Below are 20,476 nucleotides of genomic sequence, written 5' to 3' on the forward strand. Positions count from 1 at the left end.
AGCCTTGAAAGCCAGGCTTCTTATTTTTGTACTTGACAGCCGGTGATGTCTCACTCAAGGAGTGGATAGACGAGTGCTGAAGCAGAAACCCCTGGTGAAAGCTTGATGGATTGAATTATTCCTTAGTTGCAGGAACAGAAAGTTCATCCATTTGCAACGCTTCGCTAAGGCCGTGAGCTGGCCCTATTTTGAGCTCCATGTCTGTATGTGCACTGTGTGTAATAAAAATAAAAACCCATTCATAAAGAACAGGTTTATGATTATATCGCATGTAGAGGAAACTTTCCCTCATGTTTAGGAAGCTCGTGAAGAGAAACCCAGGTTTAACTTTGTGCTCGTCGAAAAAGCACAAACTCTCACAAATATGTTGCTGCCTGTATCTGGGTGGGAATACAGTTCAAAATAATTTAATAATTCAGAGATGGATTTTCAGCTCATATTATTGGCTGCACTGTCAGCCAAACCATGTATATTTACATTAAAATTGGCTCTGTATTAATGATTGAGGTAAAAAGAGAATTTCTCAATGCAGGGAAATCAATCACGAGTTCCCAAGCCTGGCTGCTATCCCTGACCCCTGCTGCAAATTGGATGTATGTGCAAATTGTTTGAGGAAAAGGTCAAGCTTGTGACACCTCACAAGGAGAACAGCCTGTGGACACACACTCACAATGAATGCCCAATTGGCTGATGCACTACAGGGTGGTCAGCACCTGTTAAACTAGACCCCAGCAAGTATTCAGTACCTTCTGGAGAAGAGGAGGGGAGAACACTGAAAAGAAATAAAATGTACATGTCTAATAAACAAAGAAACATAGCTAACTAAATAAAATAAAATGAAGTAATAAAAAGCATTTACATTATTGCCAATAGCTTAGGAGATGCACGACAAAGCCACCTGGTGGGAACACAAATGCGAATCATTACTTAAAAAAAAACAAGACTTTACTTCTTGAAGAAGACATTTTCTTCCTCCCAGAACCAGATATACGTGAGGTTGCCCGGATAAGCTTCTGCCTGACAAGTGAAGAGGGCATCTTGGGATATGTTTACTGTGATATTTTCCGGTGGAGAGATGATGAAGGGCGGCCCTAGAAGACAACAGAAAGATCAAGTTGGTTAATTACTCCAGAGCCTATTGTGCAGCAGCAAGGATGAAACAACAGATCAGCCAACAAGTGGAGCAGAAGATTATAGCAAACAATAAAGTCATAACTGTCAGGATTTTAAATGCTTTAAATGGTATTTTTACATTCTGTAGACCATTGTAATACTTTTGGACCATTGTACTGGGGTAATATATAGTCCTTGTGAACGGAAGTTCAATTTACAAAAAAAAACAACCTGCCCTTAACTTGCCCTTTCCATGCGTACGGATTGATCTCAGAGCTGATACATTGGGGTCCATATCTTTCAAGTCATGTGCTTTTCACTAGAGAGGATGACAAATCACAGTATGGCGACTCTTCAAAATATACAACAAAATCCAGTAGATAGTTAGGCAGTTTAACATCTCCCTCAAACGGCTTGAGCTTCCTTGATATCACAGGTTGTACAAAAGGGAATAACTTGTCTGTCAATGAACCTGCACGCTTTGGTTAGGAACTTGTTCCATTCTAGCTTATGTGGGGCAGACTTGCTCCTAAAGACAGACATGTCACCATTTTGGAGAGGGATTTTCAATTGCCTGTTTGGGAGGAGCCAGGCATCATTTTCACGTATGACAAGTGGCTTATTGGTCCTGATATTTATGGGGAAGTAAGGAAGGTGTGGCAAAGGGCGAGGGGGGGGGGAGGGTGGAAGTTTAGCCATCAGGAAATGCGGCAGAACAGGTTTCCCCCAGGTCGTGCTGAATTTAGCAGCAGGACCTGATTAGCATTTTTAGCATCTGTTTGCCAGCCATAACCAGCCAAACTGAGAGGCTGGCAGCTGTCTGCTGGGGAGTGGAGAGGAGGGAGAGAATGTGGGTTGGGGGTAGCGGGGGTGTCATCAGTGGGGTGGGTAGGCCCCTGAGAGATTGAGGGAGGAGGGATCATAGGGTGGAAGAGGGAGCAGCTGCCATGGAGAAGATCCTGGAGGGTGGGGTTGGGGAGTAGAGGGGCTCATGGAGGACATGGGGATGATAGCCAGGGGAGAAGATTGCAGGCCGGGAAGGATGGGATGGGGAGGGCCTGATTACTGGGGAGGTCAGCGAGGTAGCTTCATGGGGCCAAGAGGGTGGAGGAAAGCAGTTCTGCTTCTTTTGGGCCACAAGCAGTGCTGGAAAGGCACTTACCAGTCCCATCCAACAGTTCTCAGCTCCCGTCAGCTGCTGTGTTTCCTGAGGTCCAGGAAACACAAATGTTTAGTGTTAAAGATGGAACACAGATAAAATCTCAGGCTTGCAGTTTCATTTAAAAGATTTAAATGACAGACCCACCTCCTGAGAGTGGGTTGATTACCTGACTCACCTCTGTTAAAAATGGGTTGGATTTAAGGTGGGTTGGGTCCAAAGTTTTTCAGGTTTTATTGTCCCACCTGACCCAGACCCACCCATTTTTGGGGTTTAAAATAACCCCGATTGTTTTTGCTTTGTGTGCTTGTTGAATTTGGGCTCTCCACAAAGTACAAATATGTTTACCAAAGGCAAGTGCCACAGGCGGCACAGTGGCGCAGTGGTTAGGACCGCAGCCTCACAGCTCCAGGGACCCGGGTTCAATTCTGGGTACTGCCTGTGCGGAGTTTGCAAGTTCTCCCTGTGTCTGTGTGGGTTTTCGCCGGGTGCTCCGGTTTCCTCCCACATCCAAGACCTTGCAGGTGATGGGTAAAGTGGCCGTTATAAATTGCCCCTAGTGTAGGTAGGTTATAGGGAATATGGGATTACTGTAGGGTTAGTACAAATGGGTGGCTGTTGGTCAGCACAGACTCAGTGGGCTGAAGGGCCTGTTTCAGTGCTGTATCTCTAAATAAAAATAAATTTTAAAAAAAGCTGACAAAGACTCAGCCAAACTAAAACCTGGCCTTTACAGTGAAGCAGTGGTTGTACATTATCTTTCACTGGCAATCATATGGGATATCCACAATGTTTTGTCTCATACCATATATTGGGCCGATATATCGAGGCTATTCTTGGGCCAGCTGTTGAAGTCCATCCAACTGACCTAAAGTGCTTGATTTTTAGGCCCCGCCGGGGCTGGGAGTGGTGGCAGATGGATGCTAAACATAGCGCCTCTGGCCTGTGTGCCGGTTTGCTGGCTCCATCCCGCTCCCCGGGCCATTTTCACGGAGGCGGGAAGGGGGAGTGGTAGGGTTACTCACCCACAGGCGGTGGGTAGCCAATCCAAGTAATTATGAGCCACTTAACGCCAACTGAAGGAGGCCAATTGGGATTTTCCAGTTGACCTCCAGGTTATTGCAGGTGGAGGGGACCATTTTAACTGCCTGGAGGTGGCCTCCCAGCAGCAGACCATGGGGTGGTGGTGGTGGGGGGGGGGGGGGGGGGGAAGGGAAGGCCAGCGGCCCCAGGCAAGCCGTGAGCCTGACGGCAGGGTTCTGACGTTCACAGGGAAAATCCAGCCCAAAGTGACTGTTGCTTTGATGGTCTCCCCCTTGATGTGTGGAAGGTCCTGATTCACACGTACCAGCTCACACGTTATTGGGAACTGACTAAATGGGGACCAACAGACAACTAAAAACTGACTTTGACAGGGAAGGGTTGTGTAGCCAGCAGATGGAGGGGGAGTGGGTGGGGGAATTTTAGCTCCACAGTGTGTGTAATTTTTCGCCATGATCCTCAACTGGAAGACAGCCTGATTGACAGGCAGGGAGCTCTCCGGAGCTGGCCACAGTGCCAGGTAGGGAGCCTGCAGCTGCCACTGGGACTCTGGGCTTTGGGTTGGTGCAGGGAGGGGTCTGAAAAGGTGTAGGCTAGATTAACTACAATATTACCTGGGAAGAGGGGGGTGACAGTTACGAAAAAAAGAGACTTGAGAAGTTGAGGCTATTTTCACTAAAGCAGATGGGGACTTAAATGAGATTATGAAGCATTATAAATAGTGAGTGATTGCTTCTACTGATTAGAAAAGATAGTAACAGGAGGACAGAAATTTAAGATAAAAAGAATTAAAAGAGGTTTAGAATAAAAAAATCTTTATACAGAGGTAGTTAGAATGTGCAATATTTTACAACAAACCATTGTCGAAGGAAAATCAATAACTGCTTTCAAGAAGAAATGAGATATTTGCTTATAACAGGTGAATTTCAAGGTGATGTGGAGTAACTAGAATTCGATTGGTGGCAGATCGGATGAAAACACTAGCATAGCTTCATAGGTCAAACAGCCTGTTCCTGTGCTCTAACACCAAAGCCTGGATATTAACAGGGATGGGTTACATAAGCCGGGGAGTCCATGTTGTGGAGTTTTATCCGATAGTGTGTGCCTTTTGTCATTGACAGATTTCCCACCTTGAAGTCAGAACGATTGACAGGTTTGATTTCCAGTTGGGCAGGGAGGACTCTGGACTAGGCCTTAGGAGCAGGAGGTCCGATCCCCAACATTGCTGGGGGAGCAATCACCAACCCCGGTGAGGTGGTGGGGAGGGAGTGATCTCTGGGGTCGTTGCATGGGGGAGGGGGAGCCTGATAAGGGTGGGGAGCTTGTGGACTGGCACATGAATCCCACAAGCAGTGCTGTAAAAGCGAGCACCTTCTCCCCGAAGCTGTTGTCCCCTCTCTTGCGTTGCCTGGTTTCCCAGCTACTCACTGTAAAATCTGCAACGCAGGTTAAATCAGAGGCTGCTAGCCTCATTAAAATATTTAAATTGCCAACCTGCCTCCTTGGAAGAGGGTTGGCTGTTTACTGCTTTTCCAATCTCAGTTAAGACTTCTCTTCCTGCTCCTGCACCATTACCTCTGTTGTCCCACAAGGATTCATCCTTGGCTCCCTCCTATTTCTCATCTACATGCTGCCTCTCGGCAACATCATCCGAAAGCACAGTGCTAGTTTTCACATGTACGCTAATGACACCCAGCTCTACCTCACCAACACCTCTCTGGAGTCCTCCACTGTTGCTAAAACTCAAACTGCTTATCCAACATCCAGTACTGGATGAGCAGAAATTTCCCCCAATTAAATATTGAGAAGACTGCAGCCATTGTGTTTGGTCCCCGCTCCAAAATTGGTTGCCTAGCTACTGACTCCATCCCTCTCCTTGGCAACAGTCTTAGATTAAACCAGTCTATTCACAACTGGAATTTTACGTTGGGCAGGAAGTCCCGCCCCCAGCCAAAAAGCCGGGGGCGAGCTCCTTCCGACAGGTCTGGGGAGGGACACCAGGATTTTGCGCTCCCCAGGCCCTTAATTGGCCTCTGGCGGGAGACCCTGCCCCTCTGAGGCAGGAAGCCCCGCCTAATGGAGCTGCCTGCCAATCAGTGGGCTGACAGCTCTCAGTCCCAGCAGTGCCACTGGGTGCGGTGACCACTGCTGGGGCTGCATCCAATCAGCAGAAGCAAGATGGATGATGGCCCCGGTAGAAAGGTAAGTTTTTGGGGCCTTGCCGAGGACACTCGACTGGGCCCCGGTGATGCAAGGGGGATCAGTTGGGGTGTTGGGGTGTGTTGTGCAGTGGCCTTCCATGGGGCACAGGGTGCCTGATCAGGAAGGTACCCGACCAGTCCACAAGGAGACCTGGTGGCGTTCTGGTGACCTCAGCCACCTGCCAGCTGCAGCAGTGGCGCGAGGATGCCCTTAAGAGGCAATTAATTGGCCACTTAAGGGCCTTGATTGCAGAGGCGTCGGGAATGGCACTCCCCACCTCCCACTCTATTTTAAGCCACCCCCTGCCACCAGCCTGCTCCTGTGGGGTGGGGGGGGGGGGGGGAGGGGTGTAAAATTCCGGCTTTGGTGACACATTTAACCCTGAGATGAGCTTCCGACCTCATATTCATGCCATCACTAAGACTGCCAATTTCCACCTCCGTAACATCACACGACCGCCTCTGTCTCAGCTCTTCTGCTGCTGAAACCCTCATTCATGCCTTCGTTACTTGATTATTCCAGCACAATCCTGGCACGTCTCCCACATTCTACACTCTGTAAACTTGAGGTCTTTCAACACTCTGCTGCCTGTGTCTTAACTCACACCAAGTCCCATTTACCGAACACCCCTGTGCTTGCTGACCGGCATTGGCTCCCAGTGAAGCAGCATCTTGATTTTAACATGCTCAGCCCTGTTTTCAAATCCCTCCATGGCCTCGCCCCCTCCCTATCTCTGTAATCTCTTCCAGCCCCACAACCCTTGAAGATATCTGCACTTCTCTAATTCTGGCCTCTTGAGCATCCCTGATTTTAATAACTCCACCACTGGTGATCGTGCCTTCAGCTGCCTCGCTCAGGCTCTGCAATACCCTGTCTACAATTCCCGCCTCTCTACTTCACTTTCCTCCTTTAAGATAATCCTCAAAACTTACCTCTTTGACCAAGCTTTTGGTCATCTGGCCTAATATTTCCTTATATGGCTCAGTGTCATACTTCAGTTTATAATGCTCCTATGAAGTACCTTGGGATATTTTATTCCATTAAAGATGCTATATAAATATTCATTGTTGTTGTTGTGCAGGTAGGTACCAGGATTCAGATTTATAAAATTTTGACATCTGTCCTGACTTCAACCCACCTGTTTCTGGCTGTTGAAGTTCAGTCCTATGATACTACACCTTGTAAACTCCAGTTTGAGACTCTTTGCAATATAACACTCAAGCCCCTTTCTTGATGGTATTAACCCAGTTTTTCTAAAAAGGTGCCAATCGGCTGACTTCTTTTCTTTGGCATTCTAATCTACAGATCCACCTTTCCTCTGAACTTCTAACATTTTTCTAATATCTATTCTTGCTCAAGGTTTGGATGTGTGTCTGAAAGGATTCCGAATCTTCACCAACCTCTACAAATCCACTCGAGATCCCACTAACACACACAGCAGCTAATTCATCCCTCCCACTCATCCCTCCTCATTAAGTAACACAGAGGCTCATGACTTGTTATAATCTGCTCTCCAACAACAGCTTTCACAAGTGCATCCAGGAGCTGTAACAACATATTCAGCGAGGACAATGTGATCTTCAGACACACACAAAGTGATAACATGTTATGTTTATTGACATACTGCCCATGGATAAGAATAGACAGTTCCATTAGAGAACACTATGAATTGACAACCTCTCAGCAGGAAAAAGAAGAACACTTTCTGAAATCCTGCATTTAAACCCATGAGGATTCTGCATTACCCTCTGTCGCCTAAGCGGCAATGGGCATTTGTTATCAGGGTTGACTGGTCTATCACTTTGTTATATGGGCCACTGTCTGAGGCAAGAACAGCAGGTGACCCATAAGGTGTTACCTCTTTTTCTTTTGTGAAGGTTTGCTTTGGTCCTTAGCTCAGTGGTGGCACGCTCACCACTGAGTTAGATAGATCATGGGTTTAAAACCCACTCCAGAGACTTATGTAGGTAAAGTAGGTTTACATTCCCAGTGCAGCACTGAGGGAGTGCTGGACTGTCAGAGGTGCTGCATTTCTGATCAGGTTTTAACCAAGGCCCTGTTTGCTTTCTCAGAAAGATGTAAAAGATTCCATGGCACTATTCGAAGAAGAGCAGGACAGTTCTGTCAGTTTCCTAGCTGATATGTAACCCTCAATTAATAACTAAAACAGATGATCTAGCCATTTATTTAATTGCTGTTTATGGAAGTTTGCAGTATGCCAAGTGGTTGCCATGTTTCCTAAATTACAGCAGTGACTATACTTCAAAAGTTCTTCTTTGGCTATGTAGGTGCTTTGGGACATCCTGAGGACATGAAAAGTGCTATATAATTGCATGCTTTTTTCCCTTTCTTGTTGGGTCTATTTGAAAGTCATGCTTTGTGCCAAGCACAGCGGCAGCTATCAGTATCTGTGATTATTGCAATCTTGTATGCTTTTATATTGTTGTGTATTGTTCGTGGGAGAGCTGACCTCAAGCCCTTGATGGCACATAATGAAGGACATAGAAACAGTGGGAGCACAACCCATAATTTTCCACCCATTCATTCCTAACAAATGGAAAATAGCAAGTGGTGATGAGGCACCGAAGAGTAGCACAAGCTCAGAGACTCATTGCTTTAATGTGTGGTCAGCAGAATGCAGATTCAAATATTATTTAAGACAGGGCAGTTTTCAAGAGCTTCAGAATATTTGATTGACCCACTTTGATGAACAGTTAAGCTGCTATCCCATCAAGACATTTGACTGGGAGAGGAAAAATTTCAGTGTGGATTGAGGACCAGTACTTAGATGGGATAAGGAATGTTTTCCATTGAAGGTTGCGTTCTCCATGATGTCAGCTCAGTGGTAGCACACTCACTTCTGACTCAAAGGTTGTGGGTTCAAGTCCCACTTCAGAGACTTAGCACAAAATCTAGGCTGACACTCCCAGTACAGTACAAAGGAAGTGCTGCACTGTTGGAAGTGCATCTTTCAGATGAGATTTCAAACTGAGTTCCCATCTGCCTTTTCAGGCAGATGTAAATAATCCTATGATATAATTTCAAAGGACAGCAGGGGAGTAATCCCCGGTGTCCTGACTGCAATGAGAAGCTTTTTATGTTGTATAATGCTACAAATATGTATCCCTCAACCCAACATCACTGGAACAGATTATCTACTCATTATCACAAGGATGTACGCAAACTGCCTGCCGCATTTCCTACAACAGTGACTCCAGTCAAATGTACTTCAATGGCTGCAAAACACTGTGTGATGTCCTGAGTTCATGAAATGTGCTGTATAACTGCAAGTCTTTCCTTCCTGAATACACAAACGCTTAACCGCTTCTTGTCAGTGTGCAGCCATACACATAGAACTTCATAACCTTCAGCAATAAACATCCTTGTCTTTCTCTGCTGAAATGTTCAGTCCTTTTTTAATTGGTTCTATGATTGCAATTTGAGATTGAAGCAAATAAACCATGATGATCTCATCCTCACACTCATTAGTATTATATCTATTGCTTCTCGGAACATAGGAACATAGCAGCGAAAGTAGGCCGTTCAGCCCATCGATCCTGCTCCGCCATTCAATTAGATCATGGCTAATCATCTACCTCAACACCACTTTCCGGTGCCATTCCCATATCCCTTGATGTCAATAATATGCAGATATATATTGATTTCTGTCTTGAACATGCTCAATGATTGAGCTTCCACAGCCCTCTAGGGTAGAGAATTCCAAAGATTCACCAACCTCTGAGTGAAGAAATTCCTCCTCATCCCAGTCTTAAATGGCCTACCCCTTATTCTGAGACCATGTTCCCTGGTTCTTGACTCACCAGCCAGGGGACACATCCTATCTACATCCACCCTGTCACACCCTGTAAGAATTTTGTAAATCTCAATGAAATCACCTCTCATTTTTCGAAACTCTAGAGAATACAGGCCCAGTTTCCTCAATCTCTCTTCATAAAACAATTCCGGCATCCCAGGGATCAGTCTGGTGAACCTTCATCTCTATAGTCACCTCCTTCAATACTCTGGGATGTAGCTCATCTGGTCCAGGGGATTTATCAACCTTCAATTCAGTTAATTTTTCAACCTCTTTACTACTTCTTTATTAATACTAATTTCTTTCAGTTCCTCATTTTCACAAGTACCTTGGTTCCCCAGTATTTCTGGAAGATTTTCTGTATCTTCCTCCGTGAAGACAGACACAAAGTAATTGTTTAGTTCCTCCACCATTTCCCTGTTCTCTGTTATAAATTCCCCTGTTTCCGCCTCTAATGGACCCAAATTTGTCCTCGCTAATCTTTTCCTTTTCACATACCTAAAGAAGATTTTGCAGTCCACATTTATGTTTCTCGCTAGCTTGCATGCATATTCTCTTTTCCTTTTCTTTGCCCTAACTGACTCTATGACTCTTGTGCATGTAATATTCTGTGACTATAGTAAGCATCCACTGTTGTTGATCGGTTAGCATGGACCACTAACTGGAAACTCAGAATCAAAAGACTGGGAGTTAAAATGTTCAAATGCAGATATTCAATATTGTGTGAAGTGGTGTGAGGTTACAGAATGAGTTGTTTGTAACACTGCACAAACACAGTTGATGCACTGTGTTGAACGGTCAATCGGTTGTAAAATGCACACTAATAGCATTAACCTTCCAGTGTTGGAAAAGAAACAGACAGCAAGTAGGGATAGTCCACCTCTATATATCACTATGAAGTGCACAGGAGGTTAAGAACCAGAGGTTTAGATTCTGATCAAAGCTTTCCGCCTTTATTGTAAGTTTTGGGGATAATGGGAGATTGACTAACATACACATTATGGGTAGATAAAGTTAGCCAAAATGAATATGTTCAGCTAGGCATGTATAACATAGGGGATTCCTGCTGACACGGGAGGACACATCCTTGAGCAGTTCAGTCAGGTAGGGGGATATGAGATGCAAAGTAGAAATCCAGGCAGCTTATAGCTGGCCAGAATGTGAACTAAATTATGAACAATAAAAGAACGAGATTAAGTTGTCAAAGTATGATTTTTAATGAACTAAAACGATTAACAGAAGGCAAGAAAGTTTAAAAGTAATGGAAAAATGCTGAGGGAAATGGAATGAGCTCAGTCTAACAGGATCAAGGCAACCTTGAGAAATAGCAATAAGAATGGAGCTCCAGCATCTGTCTTAGTTTAACACCTTGAAACAGTCAGGAAGTCAGGGACCTGTCAGGTGACATGACGTTGGAGGTATAAAAGCCAATGCATCTTAGTGCAAGGGAGACACAGTGGCGCAGTGGTTAGCACCGCAGCCTCACAGCTCCAGTGACCTGGGTTCAATTCCAGGTACTGCCTGTGTGGAGTTTGTAAGTTCTCCCTGTGTCTGCGTGGGTTTCTTCCGGGTGCTCTGGTTTCCTCCCACATGCCAAAGACTTGCAGGTTGATAGGTAAATTGGCCATTATAAATTGCCCCTAGTATAGGTAGATGGTAGGTAAATATAGGAATAGGTCGGGATGTGGTAGGTATATGGAATTAGTGTAGGATTAGTATAAATGGGTGGTTGATGGTCAGCACAGACGCGGTGGGCTGAAGGGCCTGTTTCAGTGCTGTATCTCTAAAACTAAAAAAAAAACTAAAACCTTTATGCTGCAGACAGTGGAGGTCAAGTTAAGGGTATTCTAGTTCATTCAATGGCTTGTCTGCTTGTAAGTATATAGATGTATATAACTTGCCTGCTTCCTATGATTGTATTCGTATTTCTTCATAAAATGTCACTCAAACAAGCCTCTCTCAGACCTATTAATTTACAAGACAGCAGAAGCTAAAATCTTACACTTGCAAATGAACAGTGGACTGGACAGGACCTGCAGCATTTCCACTAATATGACAGAAATGACAGAACAATGATAAGGATACTGATCAATTAAGGGATATAATAGATCTAAATTTGGAATGGTGGGGAATAGCAGGCAGTTTGTCAACAGCAGACTATAATTTCTTCTACCTTGGCCTAGCAATATATCATAACTCCAGTAGATGGTCACTGTGTGGCACCCAGTTTCCCATACCAGCGATTCTCACACCATTGTAACACAAATTCTTGCCAAAATGTGATTATTTTTTGCTGTGGACCAGCACACACCAGGAACAAGTTACAACCATCCAGCCCAAATTCATTTTACTCAAGCTCATAAGACCTGGTATAGGAAGGAGAATGTCTGCCAGGCTGGGCTGGTTTTACAGGGAAATCCTGGAGGGGACTGTGCAGTGCACTGTCACATTTTGATGTGCATTAAGCACTAAGGCTCAATATAACAGAGGAATTAGAATGCAGGATTGTGATTATCTGCAGGAGCCTATCACTCAGCAACATACTGACAGGATTCTCTTGGCACTTCAGTTGTGAAACAAATTTTCAGTTACAGGAGCGAGGCTAATTGGCTCCAGCTGGTTCTTCATTCTGCTGAAAAAATATTGCAACAGTTAACCGTGTCAATTATAGGCTTCAATTACTGAAGTGCACTGTCCGAGACAATAGATCATCTATCTCCTTGATAGATAAGAGCATCAATGTCAGGATTCTCCAGATAGATGGGTTCCAAGTTCCCCAGGGAACAAATGACAAAGTGCATTGTCACGCAGACCCCACCTGCCAAGAATGAGGCACACATTACTTTGCCACATGAACGTTAAAACTTAAAATTGCTGCTGGGAAGAAAAGAGGGCCTACAAGAAGGAATTGCCAGCCCCTCGCCGGGAAGACCTTTTTTGCATACTGGCAGACAGTGTTGGAACAAAGAACCCAGTCCCTGCTTCTCCAATACACAGAAGACCTGGTCAGTTCACTGGTCACATGACTAACTGGCTGTTTGAATTTGAACTGATCACAGAGCTTTGAACTGATCAGAAAGCTCTTTGCTCCTGGACTGAGAACATCTCTCTCCTGTCTGTTCCCATCTCTTTCTCACAGAACTGAAGAACCATTGAAGCCACGTGAACTCAGAGAGAAAAGTCTCCTCTGTGAACAAGGTTTAAGAAGAATACTGGGCCCCAATGAAAAGTAAGAGCTGTCTACAATCAAAGACTCTGCAGTGAGCTGATGAAACAGTAACAAGAAACCCCCTTCAGAGACTGCCTCAAACCACTCTACTTTATTTTTCTTCTGCTCTTTTCTGTCCCTAGTTGCATGTATGTATCGCGTGTGCATGCTACCGTGGGTGCGTTGTATATCCATAGGCGTTAACCGAATTAGAGTTTAAGTAAGTTTCATAAATTTCACTTTTCTTCTTTAGACCTATGAAAATCTGGTGTGCTCATTTCTTTGCCTTATAATTGGAAAGCTGTGAACAAGGATTCACCACAGGGGAGTTCAAAACACAGTGTGTTTAATAAAATTAAACCCTATTACAATAAGACCAGGTGAAGACAGTAAAAGACCCCTAGACACCTTCCTCACCTGGTCGTAACAGAAATTTGGGTGCTGGCATCCAGGATTTTACTCACAGACAAACAAGACAAATTGGAAGTGGGAAGCCAAATTGTTCCCAAGCAAAAAAGAGCAAGATTAATAAAGGTTTTCTTGTGGGTGTACGCGATTGAATACTAACTTGTCTGCAACTGAAGCAAGTAGTTCTCCAAACCAGGGTGAAGCAACTTGGGATAAGTTAAAAATACTGTCTATGGAGGAGTTGAGAAAAACGGCTGAGCAGCGTGGGATCACTGTACATGGCAAGGCTCAGAAGTCTGAACTCCTAAGCTTAGTGGCCAGCCATTTTTCTCTTGAATGTGAAGATGCAGAAGCAGTGTTAGAAGCAGATTCTGACAGGGTATTGTTAGCAAAGATACAATTGGAACAAAGGAAACTTATATTTGAGGAAAGAGATAGGGAGAAAGAAAGAGCCTTCCAGATGGAATGTGAAGAAAAACAAAGACAGGAGAGGGAACGAGAGAGAGAGGAGAGAGAAAGAGAAAGAATATTCCGGAAAGATTCTGAAAAGAGAGAGCTGAAGCGGCTTGAGTTAACTAGGGGGCGACAGAGAGTGACCCCAGTGAAAGCATGGCCAATATGGAGCAACAGAATTCAGGGCTGGGTACAAAATTGCTAAAACTCGCTCAATTGATTGCAAAATTCAATGAGGACGATGTGGAAGCGTTTTTTGTGTCTTTTGAGAAACTGGCAAGGCAGCTAAAACGGTCAGCTGAGACCTGGTCTCTCTGATTGCAAAGCAAACTAACCGGAAAAGCTCATGAGGTTTATTTCTTGTTGCCAGATGAGAGTTCATCAAATTATGAACTGACCAAAAATGCTATCCTCAGGACATATGAATTAGTACCTGAAGCCTTTCACCAAAAGTTTAGAACCCTCAAAAAGCAAGCTAATCAAACTTATCTGGAGTTTGAAAGAAGTAAGCAGCTGGCTTTTGACAGTGGCTGAGGACTTTTAAAATGCAGCTCAGTTATGAGACTCTCAGAGAAGTAATCCTGTTAGAGGAATTTAAAAACTCTCTCCCCTCTCAATAAACACCCATGTAGAGGAGCAGTGGGTTCAGGGAGCCCGGCAAGTGGCCTTTCTGGCTGATGAGTTTGCTTCAATTTCTACGTTGGTTTACCATGGGAGAACCTTTCCTAATCACCCCCACAAATCCGAAAAGGACAAAGGGTGGAAGCTGTTCTCCGCCCAGGCAGTCCTGGAAGAGACAGGAAAGCAGGCAACACAGGGGGCCCTCCTCCAGCCAAAAAGGAAGGTGCTTTGAGTAAGAGTAAGACTTGGAGACCTGTGTGAAGCAGAGGGAGTTCCTGATTGCTACTATTTAAAGAATGAGGTACTGATGAGGAAATGGAGTCCTCCTCACAGACATGAGGGCAAGGAGTGGACAGTAGTTAACCAGTTAGTGGTGCCTCAGAGGTACCGGGGAGAAATATTACGAACAGCCCACAAGACTACAGTAGTTGTACATGCTGGTATATGAAACACCAAAGTCCGCATAAGACAGCGGTTTGACTGGCCAAAACTCCACAAAGATGTGGTGGAGTACTGCAGGAGTTGCCACATGTGCCAGGTTGAAGGGAAACCCCAACCTACAGTGAAACCTGCACCCCTAAGTCCTGTACCCGTGTTAGGAGGACCCTCCAACAGAGGGCTGGTGAACTGTAAGGGACCCCTGCTGAGAACAAGAAGGGACAGGCTGGCAAAAGTTTAGAAAGAGAAGGGTAAAAAGTGACCAAGAGGGTAGGTTAAAGGACGTTTGGGAAGAATCCTGGATGAAAACCCCTACTGTCCGGTCAACCAACCCTGAAAAATGTGAAAAGTTAGACCCTGCATCCTCCGATGTAAATGCAGACTCTAGAAGCACCCCACCAGAGTTGCTAACAACATGTACAGGAACCTGCAAAGACAAAGACATACCTCTGGGTGCACAGAAACGGTGAGGGTGATGCCTCACCAAGTCGAAGTGCAGTCAAGTCTGCACAAATACCTGCAGGTAGGAATGTCCCAGAGAACAAAGGGGAGATTAACAAAGAATCCTCCCCACAATCAGAGGAAAAGGGAACCACCTATCCCCTGCTGTTAAAAGTCTTTGCATGACTCAGAGAGTTCAGGATAGACCCGCCCGCTACTAACTCTCCTGAGAAAAAAAAAGGGGAAATTAAAACAGCACTGGCACCCAGAAAAGACCATTTTAATAATTTTTAAGATCAGTGATGGAATGGAAATGAATGAGAGAAATGCATGGTTTTTCTTTCTGTATCTTATATTTCTCTCAAACCTTGTAATGAAATGCGCCATTTTTTTTTCAAATCAGCACAGTGGCGCAGTGGTTAGCACCGCAGCCTCACAGCTCCAGTGACCCGGGTTCAATTCCGGGTACTGCCTGTGTGGAGTTTGTAAGTTCTCCCTGTGTCTGCGTGGGTTTCCTCCGGGTGCTCCGGTTTCCTCCCACATGCCAAAGACTTGCAGATTGATAGGTAAATTGGCCATTAGCAATTGCCCCTAGTATAGGTAGATGGTAGGGAAATATAGGGACAGGTGGGGATGTGGTAGGAATATGGAATTAGTGTAGTGTAAATGGGTGGGTGGTTGACGGTCGGCACAGAATTGGTGGGCCGAAGGGCCTGTTTCAGTGCTGTATCTCTAAACTAAACTAAACTAATTCCCCTTGGTGTGGAGGTGCCATGCAGGCCCCCACCTGCCATGAATGAGGCACACATTATTTTGCCACATGAACATTTGCCACATTACCTTCTGGGAGCAGAGCGGAGAGGAGCGGAGCGGAGCTGTGGGGAGAACGCTGGGAGCAGAGCCTATAAATCGACCCCGAGGATCGAGGCCCAGTCTCTTACCTTCCGGGAGCGGAGTGGACCTGTGGGGAGAACGCTGGGAGCGGAGCCTAGAAATCGACCCCAAGGATCGAGGCCCAGTCTCTTACCTTCCGGAAGCGGTGCGGAGAACAGTCAAACCTCTTCCAACGCGCCGGAATTTTGAAATAAAAAGGCCAACAGTGACGTAAGAGGAGAGCTGCAAGGTGATTTGTTGGTGTTTGCTTCCAGTGTCACTGATGACCATGTGTGCAGGAAGTGTATCCATCTGCACTTACTGGCTACCCGCATTACGGAGCTGGAGCTGAGGGTGGATTCACTGTGGAGCATCCGCGATGCTGAGGACGTCATGGATAGCACGTTTAGTGAGGCGGTCACACCGCAGGTAATGGCTGCACAGGCAGAAAAGAGATGGGTGACCACCAGACGGGGCAGTAGGCAGCAGGTAGTGCAGGAGTCCCCTGTGGTCATCCCCCTCTCAAACAGATATACCACTTTGGATACTGTTGGGGGGCATGACCTCCCAGGGGAAAGCAGAAACAGCCAAGTTTGTGGCACCACAGAGAGATCTGCTGCACAGCAGGGGAGGAAAAGGGTTGGAAGAACTATAGTGATAGGGGATTCTATCGTAAGGGGTGCAGATAGGCGTTTCTGTGGCCACAAACGAGACTCCAGGATGGTATGTTGCCTCCCTGGTGCGAGGGTCAAGGATGTCTCGGAGCGGCTGCAGGACATTCTAAAAAAGCCCCATTCAGAATCCCATGTATTAATCAGGATTGGACATATTTCGGGAGAATTTCCTCCATGGGCAGTCAATGGATGCTCGATAGGTGAAAGATACTTCAGGCATTCTACACCTGTCAGAAGGCAGTTCCCCCACTGTTTTTCCACCCCCCTTTCACTCCCACCCTGGTCACTTGTACTTTGGGGAACTGCAGGTGCAGACGTGCCTGGCTGGGCTATGAGTTGAAAAATTAGGGGGAAAATTGCTCTTTGCTTCTGATATTGGGACTTCCTGCCTGCTGATGGAGATCAATAGCTGGAAAGCTCTAACTCCAAGAAATTGTTCAGTGGGAAGAGACCTTGAAAAGGAAAATCCTGCCACTTGCCTCCGTGTTCAGCCTGACGCTGGGACCCCTGCAGGCCCTCCATAGCTCCATACCCTGAAAGGTCCTCCTGCATGGGGTGCCCAGCGAACAGATTCAGCATAGAATGAGGCAATAAGCTAGAATGTCTTCTCCAGCCTCATTAGATTGGCCATGCTGTGGCAGTGCCCACCACATGTACTGCCCCCCTGTGCCCTGTGGGGAAATCCTTGAAACTACAGTGGAAAATAATGGAGACATGACTTACAAGGTCCCATCCCTTTTTTTCTCTGCCCTGCACCAGAGCAATGGCAATTCCTAAGGAGCAGGCTAATGAAATCTCCCCTACACAGTCATCATAAACCAACAAGATGGTCAAAATTTAAAGAAATAGCCCAAAAGCATAAGAAAATTATGTTATCATTAATTTTAACATGATTGATAGTGTCTTAACATTGGTTCACAATCATTAGGACTTACATTTCTGTGACTGAAGAACTCCCTTATTATACTTTACAAATATTTTACTCAATTATTTTCCCCCCCCATATATTATGTAAATTTGATGCTTATAAGACTTTGACTGGTGTAGCAAGGCTTAAGAACAAATATGAAATATCAGTTTACAGGGAAGATTTTAGCCTTGTCTGGTGGATAATATGCAATTTGCATTATCCTTTCCCTGTGACTTTATGGCTTTGAAAAATGGAACAATTTACCAGCACTGTAGGCAGGAGTAAGATATTCAGCTTTTCCTTCCAGTCAGTAATAAAGGCTGGATTACACTGGCTGATCCAGCAATTAGTTTTTTATTATATCTGTACAGCAATTCCTTACAAAAAATACAGGGGACCGCTTGCACTGTACCTGCTAACAAATCCAATCTTGCCAATTACAGTCCCATCAGTCTACTCTCAACCAACAGCATCAGTGATGGAAGGTGTCATCAACAGTGCTATCAAACTGCACTTACTGAGCAATAACCAGCTCACCAATGCTCAGTTTCGGTTCTGCCATGGCCACTTTGGCTCCAGAATTCATTACAGCCTTGGTCCAAACATTGAGAAAGGAGCTGAATTCCAGAGATGAGGTGAGTGTGACTGTCCTTGACACCAAGGCAGCATTTGACTGAGTGCAGCATCAAGGAGCCCTGGCAAAACTGAAGTCAATGGGAATCAGGGGGAAAACATTCCAGTGGCTGGAGTCATACCTAGCACAAAGGAACATCGCTGCAGGAGTTCCTCAGGATAATGTCCTAGGCCCACTCATAGTTAGCTGCTTCATCAACGACCTTCCTTCCATCATAAGGTCAGAAGTGGGAAGATTGTACAGGCTTCATTTCCATTCACAACTTCTCAGATAATGAAGCACTCTGTGCCCACATGCAGGAAAACATGGACAACATTCAGGCTTCGGCTGATAAATGGCAAGTAACATTCTTTCCACACAGATGCCAAACAATGATCATCTCCAACAAGAGAGAGTCTAACTACTTCCCCTTGACATTCAATGGCATTACCATCACTGGATCTCCCATCATCAACTTCCTCGTGGCGCCATTGATCAGAAAGTGAACTGGACCAGCCACATACTGCAGCTACAAGAGAAGATCAGAGGCTGGGTATTCTGTGGCAAATGATTCACCTCCTGTTTCCCAAAGCGCAAGCCAGGAGTATGATGGAGTATTCTCCAGTTGCCTGCACTCAGCAACACTCAAGTAGCTTGACACTATCCAGGACAAAGCAGTCTGCTTGTTTGACACTCCATTCAACATCATGAATATTCACTCTCTCCACCACTGGTGCACCATGGCTGCAGTGTTCACCATCTACAAGATGTACTGCAGCAACTTGTCAAGTCTTCTTTGACAGCGCCTTCCAAACCCGCAAGCTCCACCGCCTAGAAGGCCAAGGTACTCACCACATGGACTGCAACGTTTCAAGAAGGTGCTCACCATTACATTCTCAATGACAATTGGGGTTGGAAAATCAATGCTGACCTTGCCAGAGATGCCTACATCCCATGTATGAATAAAACAGCAAACTTGAAGTGCATTAAAGAGTTCCAGAATGGCTTTATTTTCTAATTTATTTTTGTAAATTCCAGTCGATTCACTATTGTGAAAGTTAAGGCAGTGGCTCAAAAATGCAAGAGTGTTCTGTTGCTCCCTGACTGTACCTCTGCAAAGAAATTGTGGAAACAAGGTGGAAAACAGTCGAGGCTCTGTTGCACTGATAAGTCTCAACCAGATCTGGGATTTTACCACTCCACACAAGGCAAATGTTGTCAAGGGGGAGGGTGCAGGAAGAATGGAGCCAGGAAGTAGGGACTTCCTATGATGGGAGTTCCTGGTTTTTTTGGATCATTGAGGAGCCAGCCTAATCCTGCTAGCCAGGAAAGCTGAGTGAGCTGAGATGTATCTTCCTACAGATGAACAGAAATGGATTCCCAGTGAGCGAAGTCCACGCCCAGCTAACAGAGCACACAAAAAGAGAAATTGTTAAAAAAAAAGGTTTGATTGCCCCATCCACCCCCACTCACACTGGGACTTATTGGGAGTTAGCCAGGGGACAAAGCCCCCTCTCCCCTAATGGCGGGTAAATGCCAGGTTTTCTGACTCCACGGGTCAGGTGGGTGCCAGAGTTGCATGCACAGTGGCATTTACCCCCACCACCGCCATGCAAATTAACTGCCTTCTCACAGATCCTGCAAACTTCAGCGGGTTCAGCACTGGATGGCACCAGTGATCCATTTGGCATTAACAGCCAAAGACCAGTGATGCCATATTGCCACGAATGAATAAACTAAACAGCAAAAATAATATAGCGGAGAGGCACTCCTGAATGTATTATTATTGGAATTTGGATCTGTTGGATTGCAGTTTCAATTTTTTTGTGTGTCTTATCCTTCCAACAGAGTACCAGGTCAGTACTGTGTATGAACATGCATTATTCCAACCATAGTCCAGCTTGTGGTGCCTGGACCACCACAGACAGATGTGGAGTGACAGAGGAACTGATAGCAGGAAGGGGAAAAAAATCAGGAAGTGAACCAACCACCTCTCAGAGGCCAATTCAGGAACAGAATCTGAACAAGTCAAAGAATGGACCATGTTTCCAGCTTTTTTAAAATCAGGCAATGATGTATGGTGAGAGGGAACTTGAATGAAAGGGAAGAAAATCATTTACATAATAAGGGAAAGCTTTCACACTTTCTCCATGAAAAATAAATATTGCAGTGGCATGAAAACAGAGATATTTTCTGTTCAGATGAGTTTGAGTCACTCTGAGTGGAATCTGGACTGAGTTACTGACATATATTTGCACCAGATGCCTTGTCAGCGTATTTTTCTTCTGTTTGGGGCTTGCAGTTCAAATGCGGGTCTGCGGCAAATTTGCTCTGTGAGATGGATAGACATATAGATAACAGTAAAGGACAAACTTCATCTTGTTTCCATTAATTATTGAGGTTCTACAAATTGAGAAAATGCTGCAACATAAAAATTGTATAAACTACAGGGTTTAAATTGTGTTGTGCAATATCAGTCACAAATGTGCTAACACCACCATTAAAACA

At 45.2% G+C, this 20,476-nt stretch overlaps 1 protein-coding gene across 5 annotated transcripts in view; it reads right to left on the minus strand.

The window, feature by feature from the left end:
* igsf9bb (immunoglobulin superfamily, member 9Bb) overlaps positions 1 to 20,476 on the minus strand; it is a 665,840-nt gene that overhangs the window by 170,343 nt on the left and 475,021 nt on the right. For all 5 annotated transcript variants that reach the window (XR_010977166.1, XM_068053913.1, XM_068053912.1 and 2 more), the window contains exon 6: positions 950 to 1,091. Coding sequence is in view for 4 of the 5 variants with exons in the window: in XM_068053913.1 (XP_067910014.1) it covers positions 950 to 1,091 (142 nt within the window). In the remaining variant the exon portion in view is untranslated. The remainder of the gene's footprint in view (positions 1 to 949; positions 1,092 to 20,476) is intronic.

This window comes from Heterodontus francisci, chromosome 22 (genome assembly GCF_036365525.1).
Source record: "Heterodontus francisci isolate sHetFra1 chromosome 22, sHetFra1.hap1, whole genome shotgun sequence".
NCBI classification, from domain to species: Eukaryota; Metazoa; Chordata; class Chondrichthyes; order Heterodontiformes; family Heterodontidae; genus Heterodontus; species Heterodontus francisci.